We start from the raw sequence: 13,053 nt of genomic DNA, 5'->3' as shown, positions 1-13,053 counted from the left end.
ATTATTATTGAGATTGGTGGCTAGGTTTTGAATGTCTTCCACGATATCTAAGTTTATAATGTACGGAAAGAGACCCTGTGAGACCTCTGACAACAGGCTGCTGTCCACTCTCATGGAATCAACCAGAGCAAACAAGACCGAGTGCTCTGAGAAGTAAAGCAATAATAATAATAATAATAATAATAATAATAATAATAATAATAATAATAATAATAATAAGCTGCGCTATGAACAAATACCAGAAGGAGTCACCGAAAATGAGAACTGCAAAATCCTGTGGGATGTAACGATCCAGTGCGATCACATGACCAGAAATAGGAAACCGGACATTGTTGTGGCGAATAAAAAAGAAAGAATATGTGTGATTATCGACATAGCGTGCCCCAGTGACAACAGGATCAATGTGAAAGAAGAGAAAATAAACAACTATGACGACTTAAAGTGGGAAATACGAAGGTTGTGGTCAATGAGGAGAGAAGATATGATACCAATAGTAATTGGTGCACTTGGAAGTATCAGCACTCAACTACCAGCATGGCTGAAAAAGATTGGTGCAAGTGTGAAGGTAGAACGCCTACAAAAATCAGCATTGCTTGGAACTGCAAGAATTCTTCGCAGGGTTCTTGAAGCATGACCAGTAAAAGAAGTGCCACCTTAGTCTGCTAGCTGTGGACAGCTGACACTCTCCATCGTGCCCAGCAAAATAGGCTGTGAGTTTTCATATAATAATAATGACGACGATGATGATGATGATGATTTCATTTATTTGCCACAAGGGCGAAATAATAATAATAATAATAATAATAATAATAATAATAATAATAATAATAATAGGAAACCTCAAAATGGCTGAAGTTCAAAAGATAGTGCTCATGGGAACTGCCCATATCCTACGTAAAATACTGTCTATGTGATCTCAAATTTTAAAGCAAACATAATTTTCTTATGGTTTCTTAAACATTCACTTGAACAAAACTGTACAAATCCAAATATATGGTACCCTAGGCATAACACCTACATGAACTTCTAACTTGTTGTCTCTTGAGGTCTCTGGGTGAGACTTGGATCCAACTTGTACAAATGCAAAACAAAAGTCAAACATAAAATAATAATAATAATAATAATAATAATAATAATAATAATAATAATAATAATAATAATAATGAGTAACGTGTTAGGAAAACTGCCGAATTGGAAGGGCCCAGGACCAGATTTAGGTCAAGAGTATTGGCTAAAGAAATTCAGTAGTTTACATGCGAGGCTGAGGGAACAACTTCAGGATTGTCTTAATGGGGGAGTAATACCAGATTGGATGACTAGAGGGAGGACAATACTCATTATGAAGGATAAAAGCAAGGGTGATATAGCTAGCAGCTATAGATCAATCTGTTGCTTACCATTAGTGTGAAAAGTGTTAACAGGAATGCTTTCAGAAAGAATTTACAAGCTCCTTGACAACCAAAAGTTACTACAAGAAGAACAGAAAGGTTGCAGAAAGAAGACTAGATGAACGCATGATCTATTATACATAGACAAAGCACAGTACTAAATGAAGTAAAAGCTAGAAAGAAAAATCTAACAATAGCATGGGTAGATTATAGGAAAGCTTATGACATGATCCCACACTCATGGATAAGTGAATGCTTGAGTATATTCAGTATAGCAGACAACATACAAGAACTAATTAGCTTTAGCATGAAGAAATGGAAAGTAGATCTATATTCAGGTGACACACTCTTAGGGAAAGTTAATATCAAAAGAGGAATTTTCCAGGGGGACTTGTCGTCCCCTTTAATATTTTTCCTATGTTTAATCCCACTCAGTTTAGTATTAAGGAAGGCAAGGCAGGGTATCAGTTCAGAAATAGTAAGGGAAAAATTAACCATTTGCTCATGGATGACCTGATGCTTTTTAGTAAGAATGAAAAAGAGGTATATTCCTTAATACAGATTGTAAGACTCTTCAGCAAAGATATAAGCATGGAATTAGACATAGGTAAGTGTGCAATATTAGTCATGAGAAGGGGACAGGTAGTCAACAGCGAAGGCATCCAATTACAAGATGGCCAGACATTAATAATAATAATGATAACAATAATAATAATAATAATAATATTAATAATAATAACATGAAGAAAAAAAATGCTTTCTAATTGATGTATCAATACCAGCAGATGACAACGTTTCTCTAAAAGAAATGGAAAAACTTTCAAAATACAAAGACCTGGAAATAGAGATAACTCGAATGTGGAATCTAAAAACAGAAACAATTCCTATCATAGTAGGTGCCTTAGGTATAATAAAAAAATATTCAGACAAATACATAACAAAAATACCAGGACTTACAAACATATATAACATACAGAAAATTGCACTACTGGGTACTGCACACATTCTACGCAAAACACTTTCAATACAGTAAACATAAGAGCACCACAGCAAACCACAGCACATACCCAAGGCGCACAGAGCTGCGCTCGGTAGTGAAGTGAAAGCACGTTATAAAAATAAAACTACTGAACAATAATAATAATAATAATAACTCGAATGTGGAATCTAAAAACAGAAACAATTCATATCATAGTAGGTGCCTTAGGTATAATAAAAACAATATTCAGACAAATACATAAGAAAAATACCAGGACTTACAAATATATATAACATATAGAAAATTGCACTACTGGGTACTGCACACATCCTACGCAAAACACTTTCAATACAGTAACCATAAGTGCACCACAGCAAACCACAGCACATACCCAAGGCGCACAGAGCTGCGCTCGGTAGTGAAGTGAAAGCACGTTATAAAAATAAAACTACTGAACAATAATAATAATAATAATGATAATAATAATGAAAGAAAGTGGGAGTTGGTTTTGAAGTGAATGTCATTCACGTTCAGTACCACCATCAATACAACACTACAGCAGAATTAGATTTCTGGCAGGTGATGAAATATGTGGAATTGGAGGAACCTAACATGCTGCTAGGGATACAACACTAGTAACAGCAGCATCAGAAGCAACAACAACAACAATAACAGCAACAGCAGCAGCACTTGCAACAACATCAACAACAGCATGAGGAATGGTATATCAAACAAAAAAGTAATACCAGTAGTAATACCGCTGCTGCCGAATACAAGCTCATCAGCGGGAGAGAAAAATTCATTGTCACATCTACAGTCATTGTAGCAATGAACTACAATATAGTAATAAAACTGCCGCCACCACAGCAGTAATAAACAATGACAGCAACAACAACAACAACGAAAGCAACAACGAAAGCAGCAATAAAAGCACAGATAAAAGTCATTTCTCTGCTGGCATTGCAAAACTTTTGACCCAGTCCCACCAGACCAAAAACAGAAATACTTGGAAGAAGCCGAAAGACACATCGACAAACAAACACAAAGTTACAGATACTATACCACAAAACGGAACGAAAATCATTCTATACAGATGCATATCATTAACGAGACACAGGCTAGTGCGAATATCCCCAGAATAATTTCAACTCTGCTTGCAAAGCATCTGGGATGACATTGGTTTTGTAATATACAGTTAATTCATTCGAAATTTGTAACGTACAGCCAATATACACGAAATTTCTCGCTTGGAATCTCTGACTCGGAAGCACTCTACTGTCCCACATAGTACTGAGTAATTTACATTGATACCTATGTACCTGGCGTGATGCGGGTAAAAGTTTTGAATACACCATCGGAATTAGATTTCTAGTAGCTGGTGAAATGTGAATAATTAGAGGAACCTAACACACTGCTAGAGATAAAATGACCCCAAAGTACGGGGCTGGAGATTCCAATTCAGAAGAAACCAGAAGCATTTGACGGTATTTTCCGATCTATTAATGATCTCAGGAAGGTAGATGGCTTAGGTACTTCAACTGTGAGAACACCGATCTCCTCAAGGTCTTCTGATCCTAACAGAAAGTGACAGCTGAAACATCTCCACTACCGCCAATGCCATATGTTGTTGTTGCTGGCACTCCGTCGCTTACGACGTCGAGGGTTCCAGTTGATCCGATCAACAGAACAGTCTGCTCGTGAAATTAACGTGCAAGTGGCTGAGCACTCCACAGACACGTGTAACCTTAACGTAGTTCTCGGGAAGATTCAGCGTGACACAGTATGACAAGGCTGGCCCTTTGAATTACAGGCACAACAGAAACGGGAAGTAAGAGTGAGAGAAAGTTGTGGTGAAAGAATACAGCAGGGTTCGCCACCATCCCCTGCCGGAGCCTCGTGGAGATTTAGGTGTTTTTAGCTCAATAAACACTCACAACGCCCGGTCTGGGAATCGAAACCGCGATCCTACGACCGCGAGTCCGCTGCCCTAACCACTGGGCCATTGCGCCTCCACGCCAATGCCATAATATCAACAGCAACAACAGCAGCAACAACAACACCAATAGTAGCATGCAGCTACAGCATCAATGACTACAGAAGTTTGTTAAAGAATGGAATCAGCACCTACAGCAGAAGCAGAAACAACAACACCAACAGTAGTGGCAACAGTAACAAGAACAACATAAGAAGCACTGCCATCAATGACTACTCCATTACAGACAGCAGCAACAACTGTTTTCTGTTTATTAATCTATCTATCTAGCCAGCTATATAAAGTATAAATACGTACTTAAGTATGCGCCTGCGCTTACACACACTCACACCAGCGCTCATACACACACTCATGTCCGCGTGCGCACACACTCACGTTCGCACGCGCACACACCAACCTCGCGCGCACATACTCATATAGAAGATGTTGGCAAGTGTGTGTCACCTTGCACAAATGTTTTCTACCATAGCTTCGGGCCGAATAATGCCTTGTGATTGAAGCAACAGAAAACCCCAAAACAACAACAAAATATTCAGCAACAAAACAAAACCACAAACCTGCCAAGACATACTCTCCTTGCCTTGGACAACTCAGATATGTCGCATAGCGAATGTGAAGGAGTGGCGGGGAAGCTTGAGGGGCAGAAAGTGACTAATAGAAAAACAAAAATAGAAAAATGAGTCCAACATAAAAAGCAGCGAAATACGTATGAGTAGGACAAATGCCTCTGAAGCCTGATACCCAACCAGCAAGATAGTTTGGGGTTTGGTCCCATCGTTTTACACCTTGGACATGCGTCTTCTACAATAACCTCGAGATGACCAAAGAATTGTGAGTGGATTGGGTAGACGGAAAACGGAAAGAAGCACGTCCTATGCATGTGTGTGCGCGTGTCTTCGTGTTTTTGTTTGCCCACCGCCACCGCTTGACAACCAACCTTAGTTTGTTGACGTCCCTGTAACTTAGCAGTTCGGCAAAACATCGATGGAATAAGTACCAAGCTTAAAAATAAGTACTGAACCCATCACCACTTGACAACTGGTGTTAGTTTGCTTAAGTCCCCATAACTTAGCAGTTAAGCAAAAAGCCACCGAAAGAATAAATATCAGGCTTAAAATAAGTAGCTTTGACTAAACCCTTCAAGACGGTACCCCAGCATGGCCGCAGTCCATGAAGAAACAAAAGATAAAAGATGTGTGTGTGTGTGTGTGTGTGTGTGTGTGTGTGTGTGTGTGTGTGTGTGTGTGTGTGACGGAACAAAAGCATAGGCAAGTAGGTCAGTAAAAGCTCCAGCTGTGCAGAAATACATAGACAGCATTCCTTCGGTATAGGTCTGAAAAGTGTCAGTGTCAGGAGTCGACGTCATCCACTCTCTTTTTCAGCCTAGCTTCTTTACGTATGCCATGAGGGAAGGTTGTGTGGGTGAATGACTTCATGTACCAATATCGAAAGATTACACCGGTACACATCAGGACGAGGCAAAAAGGAAGTCCATATTTTAGTAGGCTGAGAAATGTTATCACAGGTAAAAAAAAAAATTGAAAAATCCTTGTTGACTACCCCCTCCCCCTGTACGCTTTCATTCTATTATACTCAAGCCAGCTCGATCGGTATATTGCCACTAGCCAGTTGTCATTCAGGCAGCTATCACTTCATGCGTTTAAAGATGGAGTTTCAACACAAATTCGACCTGAACACTAATTGTGTGTACTTATTAACATTACATCATCTGACGTCGTATTACCTTCAATATGTACATATACATTAAGGCGGCTAGCTGGTAGAATTGTTAGCACGCCGGGCGAAATGCTTAGCAGTATTTCGTTCGTTTCCACGTTCTAAGTTCAAATTCCACCGACGTCGAATTTGCCTTTCATCCTTTCGGGGTCGATAAAATAAGTACCTGTGAAACAGTGGGGTCGATGTAATCGACTACCCCTCCCCAAAATTTGAAACTTTGTGCCTATAGTAGAAAGGATTATTAAGTAGAAAGGATTATTAAGTAGAAAGGATTATTAAGTAGAAAGGATTATTAAGTAGAAAGGATTATTAAGTAGAAAGGATTATTAAGTAGAAAGGATTATTAAGTAGAAAGGATTATTAAGTAGAAAGGATTATTAGATGGTTTGCGGCATTTCGTTCGTCTCCAGGTTCTGAGTTCAAATCCCGCCGACGAAGAAGTTGCCTTTCATCATTCGGAGGTCGATGAAATATGTACCGGTTAAACACTGGTGTCGATGTAATCGACTTACCCCCCCCCCCATTCCCTCTGAAATTACTGGCCTTGTGTCAAAATTTGAAACCAATGTCTACAGACAAACATGCATATATATATGTGTGTGTGCGTGTGCGTGTGCGTGTGTATCTTTTACATTAATCATTAGACTGCGGCCGTGCAGGGACACTGTCATGACGTATTTAGTCGAATAAACTAACCCCAGTCCTTTGTTCAGCCAGGGACTATGTTAGAGGACACTTGTTCAAGGTACACCGCAGTGGGACCGATTCCGGAACTTCTTAGCGTGCCCCCCCCCACACACACACACACATAAATCTGTCTATATATATATATAGAGATAGATAGATAGATTGATAGATAGATAGATATATGCATATATATATATATATATGTATGTATGTATATATACATACATACATACATATATATATATATATATATATATATATATATATATATATATATATATATATAGGTAACCCTTCAGTATGAGGTGATTAAAAAAGTAAATAAAAATTAAAGGGGAAATAATAAGGGAAGATAAATAAGTCAAGTTACTGTTAAACAATCGTAGATATTGGCTATAGCAACCAAAAAGGGGGCAAATGTCTTTATCTTTGGGTATAGAATTCCTCCATATAAATTCGTGTAAATACGAAACGAATAAATTATCTGACGTTCCAAATTGACGTCGTAGTTCTCTTTTTACACGCATCCCCATGTTTTCCGCATTTAGTGTATGGACGTCCTTATTTGTCGGATCTACAAAATTCTCTTGATACACAATCACTTCGTGAGTGTACATACCGACATTTAGGCTTCTCTAGTTGTTATTTCACCTTTAATTTTTATTTACTTTTTAATCACCTCATACAGAAGGATTACTATGTATGGCTCTTTTTGTTTATGTGGATTAGTATTATTGGATTGTTGGTATGGCTGCGGAATAGTATTATAACACATCCTTTTGATAAATATATGTATATGCGCGCGTGCACACACATACACCCACACACCCACACATTATGCAGTCGTTACCGTTGGTTTCACCTGTATTATTGCTCATCAGACCTAAGAGCAATAATAGACGTGAAACTAATGGTAACCTTCTGACTGGCTATAACCAACGACGACATAAAAAAAACTATTACTACTCAAAAACATTTTTCGAACTTATGAAAAACTGACCGATTATATATAGAGAGAGAGTGGGGGGGGAGAAAGAGACAGACAGATAGACAGAGAGACAGAGACAGAGACAGACAGACAGAGACAGACAGACAGACAGAGACAGACAGACAGACAGACAGATACAAACGCAGGCAGAGAAGGAGAGAGAGACTAGTGGTTCTCAACTATTTCTTGCCTATGAATCCCTTTGATTCCTATTTTACTCGGAAGGGCCCTCGTAACTATTCGATGTTTAATAAATCCGATTATATTCTTTATATTTAATCATAATTAGGAACTGAATAAAAGCGGTGAGCTGGCAGAATCGTTAGCATGCCGGGCGAAATGCTTAGCGGTATTTCGTTTGCTGCAACGCTCTGAGTTCAAATTCCAGCGAAGTCGACTTCGCCCTTCATTTCTTTCGAGGTCGATAAATTAAGTACCAGTGAAACATTGGGGGGTCGATGTATTCGACTTATCTGCTCCCCACCCACCCTCACCACCCAAAAATTCAGACGTTGTTCCTATAGGAGAAAGGATTATTAGGAAATGAATAAAAAAAAATTAAAATATTTTGTGTCTTGTAAAAGCAAAAAAAAAAAAAATTTTATTAAAGATAAATTCTACCAAGATCTTCCATGAGCCCCTAAGTACTATATGGTCCCCGGTTGAGAACCACTGATAGAAATTCACACACACAAATACACAAACAAGCGCACACATACACACACACTTACTCACATACACACACACACACACACGCACACGCACATACACACACACACACATATGTATATATATATATTCACGCACACACACACATTAACTGCTTAACCTACACATTTTTTTCTAGAGTTTCGTGCAAAAAAATATCATTTTTTAAATTATTTATTTTGAATCTGTATATAAGGAGGAATAAATACACCTATTATTTTGGATTAGTTATGATATATTATGAAGTTACTGATAAAAATGATAGTTATTGATAGTTAATGATAGAAAGTGGGAATAACATTATGAACGAAGTACTTCAGGTTAGAAATAAGTGACAGATATACATCAGATTACAGTGAACGTATGTTTTCGTTCAAATATATATATCTACTAGACAACTCTGAATGAAAATATAAAGAATAATGTGTAAAGAGGATAAAGACAAAAATAAAAACCGTTTTACTACCTCACGTATAAAGAAAAATCTACGCCGGTAATCTCCTTTTGCATTTTGCTGTAGATCACACAAAAACGTCCAATGCAGTTGTCTCTGGTTTCAACGAAATAGTGGTGATCTGCTACTATTACTACTCCTTCTACAGCTTAACCCCCCCCCCCATAAAAGGTGTCTGATAGTTGGAATATTTGAAATGACATATGTTACCCCCTGCCGACCAACATTAATTTTACACCAAAACACAGGACATATTTGTGTGCGTGTGCAGAGTGAGCCGTGCGTACGCTTCTGTGTATGAGGTGGGTAGTGTTGTAAAAGAGATTGTAAGTGCATCTCTCTCTCTCCCACTCTTCCCCCTCTCTCTCTCTCCCTAACTATCTGTCCATCTATCTATATAGTTACCTACTATCGGTGTCTCTGTGTATACATACATACATACATACATACATACATACATACATACATACATACATATATAGAAACATATGTACAAGCGCAGGAGTTACTGAATGTTACGAAGCTTGCTTCTCAACCACATGGTTCCAGGTTCAATACCACTACGAGGCACCTCAGGCCGATCAATGATATGCGAGTGGATTTGGTAAGCGGAAAGTGAAAAAAGCCCGTGTGTGTGTGTATGTGTTATTGTCTCCTTACCTTCACATCGCATGACAATTTTACACAAGTATCACTGTGATATAAACGGCGTCCTTCGTTTCCAATCATCCGTAAAGACATTTCTGGGTCACGGAAATATACTACTTTACTTGGCTAGAGGAAAGGCGGGATCTTTTTTAAAACGGGGGCCACATTTTTCATTAATGTTTTACGTAGTGTTTTTGGTACCGAAAGACTTTCAAACTTCGTATACTTATCTATTTTGTGTTATATTTTTGGATTCGAATTTATTTCATGTAAAAAATTGTCTTATTTCGATAATTTCAACCAATCACTGACGTCCATTCAGCCGATATACATTAAGTGCTGACTACATAAACAAACGATTCTTCGTTTTATTTGCTTTTTTCATTTTAAATTTGCTTTAACCCTAACCCTAACCCTAACCCTAGGGTTAGGGTTAGGGTTAGGGTTAGAGTTAGGGTTAGGGTTAGGGTTAATTGTTTCAGAATCGTTGTTTCAGTCGGCACTTAATGTATATCGGCTGAATGGACGTCAGTGATTGGTTGAAATTACAGAAATACAACAACTTTAACATGGAATAATTTATGGATTTCTTTTTTTTTAAAGAAGACTAAGAGAAAAAGATGTTTTATATGACACATTCTACCAGTGTTCCAAGTTTCAAAGTGTTTCGTTAATGAAAAATGTGGCCCCCGTTTTAAAAAAGATCCGAAAGGCGTTGTGTAGAAAATTCGCCTCAACAAATAACGTCCGACTCATGCGAGAATAGGAAATGAGGCGTTAAAATGACAACGACTTCACCGTTCCTCCTTTGGGGTTCGATAAAATAAATACCAGTTGAACACAATGGTCCGTGTTATCGACTTACCACTCCTTTAAAATAGCTTTCGTTGTACCAAATTTGCAAATCATATACATACATACCAAATTGTCTATCTCTATCTCTATCTATCTATCTATCTATCTATCTGTCTGTCTGTATGTATGTCTATGGATTTATCTATCTATCTATCTATTTATCATATTTAGAGTAAATCAATGTTAAAGTTAGGCTTTAGTTGGACTCTTTTATGAAGAACATGATCGATCCGATCAAGAATCCAGTTCGCAATCAGAGATGTAACTTTTGATGATATTGCTATAAAAAGAATTTCCAAGAAGAGCATCAGCCAAGAAAACATAGAATCCTTCTCACTCTATTTTAAAGTACTTAACAGTCTGGTGGAATGACACACCAAAAAAATGCTTTAGCCTGTATACCAATAGCAACCATAACCAAATAGTGACCTGAAATCTAACCTTTCAAATGTCACATTATACCACACAAATTTGTTTTATCAGGCTGAGTAAAAAGTAAGCAACGTTTTGAAACATGAAATTCATCACAATATATTTCAACAATGCGGAAATTTTATCCATCAAAGTAAGTACCATTACAATCAACACATTTTTGCCAACGAGTTACAAGTTTGTTTATTCTGGTAACATAAAAATCTGAAGTTCTGGAGCTGATGAACTCTTTGAATGCACTTTCAGCATCGGTTTGATTTTTTAACTCCTCTCGCAGGAAACCATCAAGGTGCTTGAAAAAGTGGTGGTCAGTAGGAGAAAGGTCTGGGGAATAAGCTGGGTGAGGAAGAACTTCGTTGTGAACTTCTGGAGTGTCATTAGTGAAACGTGCGGTCGAGCATTGTCATGGAAAATTATTGGTCCTTTTCTGTCAACCAGTCTGGGACGGATGAGTAGCAGTTCTTCGTTCATTTTGACAATTTCATGGCAATGTGTTTCTGCAGTACTGGTTTTTCCGGTTTTAAGAAATTATAATAGATGAGTCCAGCAGTACACCACCAAACAGTCACCGTAACCTTCTTTTTGAAGAGCTCGGGCTTAGGAAGGTTTTCGGTGCCTCATTTTGGTCCAACGATTGCGAAGAACGTTTTCTATTATTGTACAGAATCCACTTTTCATTGCAAGTTGCAATACGGTCTGGTTACGGAGAAGAAGCGACGAGCAGATTTCATATCTGCGCATTTTCTGATTTTCATTTAAATCGTGTGGTACCCATTTGTCGAGCTTTTTTGATTTTCCGATGACAAATGGACGTCCACTACGCCCACAACCTTCAAGGCTCGGGTCTCCACTGCGAAATCGTTTAAACCATTTTCGAGCTGACCACTCACTGGTCATTTCCTCACCAAACGTTTCGTTGATATCACGAGCAGTTTCAGCTGCTTTACGTACTTTTTTTTGAAGTTGAATAGCAAAATTTCTCGAATATCGCGCTTTTACAGTTCCATTTCAGATGATTGTAACAACGGTGAAAAACATATCAATGTTAATTTATTGATGCCTTTGGGCAAGTCCATGTCTGCATTATCAGACAATTGCAAAGAAATGTTTTTAAAAATTCAAAACTCTGCGAAAATCCGGTATAAATTCCACGGTGAGTCAGGGTACGACTGGGTGCTTCTACTTCACAAGCTGCTCTAATGCGACAACGGCGATCTCAAGTAAATCTCTGATTCATTATGTTTCAAATTTACAAAGTAAAACAACTATTCTTCGTCTATTCTAATTCAATATCTAAACAGTTATATACATATTGCTGTAATTAATTTACACATTGTATTAATAGACATTTTTTCAACATCTCCAAATAACTAAATGCTGTAACTAAATGCTGCCAATGCATGCAGGGTTTACAATTAAATTTCATTACACTATGAATGCCCATAACTCCGACGTCGAACATACAAGTCAATTGATACTCCACACCAATGCTGCTGTTCATTACCCCGTTGAATTCCTCAATAGCTTTGCACCTTCAGGTCTACCACCGCATGAATTGCATCTAAAGGCTGGAGCCCCAGTTATGCTTTTAAGGAACCTCGATCCTCCAAAATTATGCAATGGCACAAGATTTATTATCAAAACATTGATGCAAACAGTGTTGGAGGAACAATACTGATTTGGGAAAGCAAGTGGTGAAGATGTTTTCATTTCAAAAATTCCTCTGATTCCTACCGACACACAAATTGATTTCAAAAGGCTATAATTCCCACTGAGATTAAGCTTTGCAATGAGCATCAACAAAGCACAGGGTCAGACATTTGAAGTGGTAGGCTTTAATTTTGCAGGACCTGCTTTTTCTCTGTGTCGGGCGCTCTAGAGTTGGAAATCCGGAAAATTTATTTATCTATACATCCAACGGCAAAACCAAAAACATTGTGTATCACGAAGCCCTGCAAGACTGAAATTTTGGAACAAAGAGGCCTCTCCCTCAACCTCTCTTCCCAACCTCTGACAACCTCTCTCGCCAACCTCCGACGATATTTTTCACCAACCTCCGAAGACCTTTCTCGCCAACCTCCCTCTTCCTGATGACAGCTTTTTTGTACGTTTTCGTGACGGAAAATACCTTTTGTGGCAGTTATAACGAAATTGCTTTCTTATATCAGAGTAATAAGGCGT

The 13,053-nt window shown here is 38.2% G+C and overlaps 1 protein-coding gene across 3 annotated transcripts in view; it reads right to left on the bottom strand.

Moving 5' to 3' along the window:
- Window positions 1-13,053, bottom strand: part of LOC106880793 (ciliary microtubule inner protein 5) — a 45,824-nt gene that overhangs the window by 6,851 nt on the left and 25,920 nt on the right. Inside the window, exon 1 of one of the 3 annotated variants that reach the window (XM_052971311.2) lies at window positions 8,950-9,093. The exons of the other annotated variants lie outside the window; for them this stretch is intronic. Coding sequence (XP_052827271.1) covers window positions 8,950-8,993 — 44 coding nt within the window. The 5' untranslated portion in view covers window positions 8,994-9,093. Of the gene's footprint in view, window positions 1-8,949; window positions 9,094-13,053 lie in introns of those variants that run through there. 3 annotated transcript variants of the gene reach the window in all.

This window comes from Octopus bimaculoides, chromosome 10 (genome assembly GCF_046866305.1).
Source record: "Octopus bimaculoides isolate indiv1 chromosome 10, ASM4686630v1, whole genome shotgun sequence".
Taxonomy (NCBI): Eukaryota; Metazoa; Mollusca; class Cephalopoda; order Octopoda; family Octopodidae; genus Octopus; species Octopus bimaculoides.
Note: the sequence above shows the minus strand (reverse complement) of the source record. Positions and strands in the feature narration are given on the sequence as shown.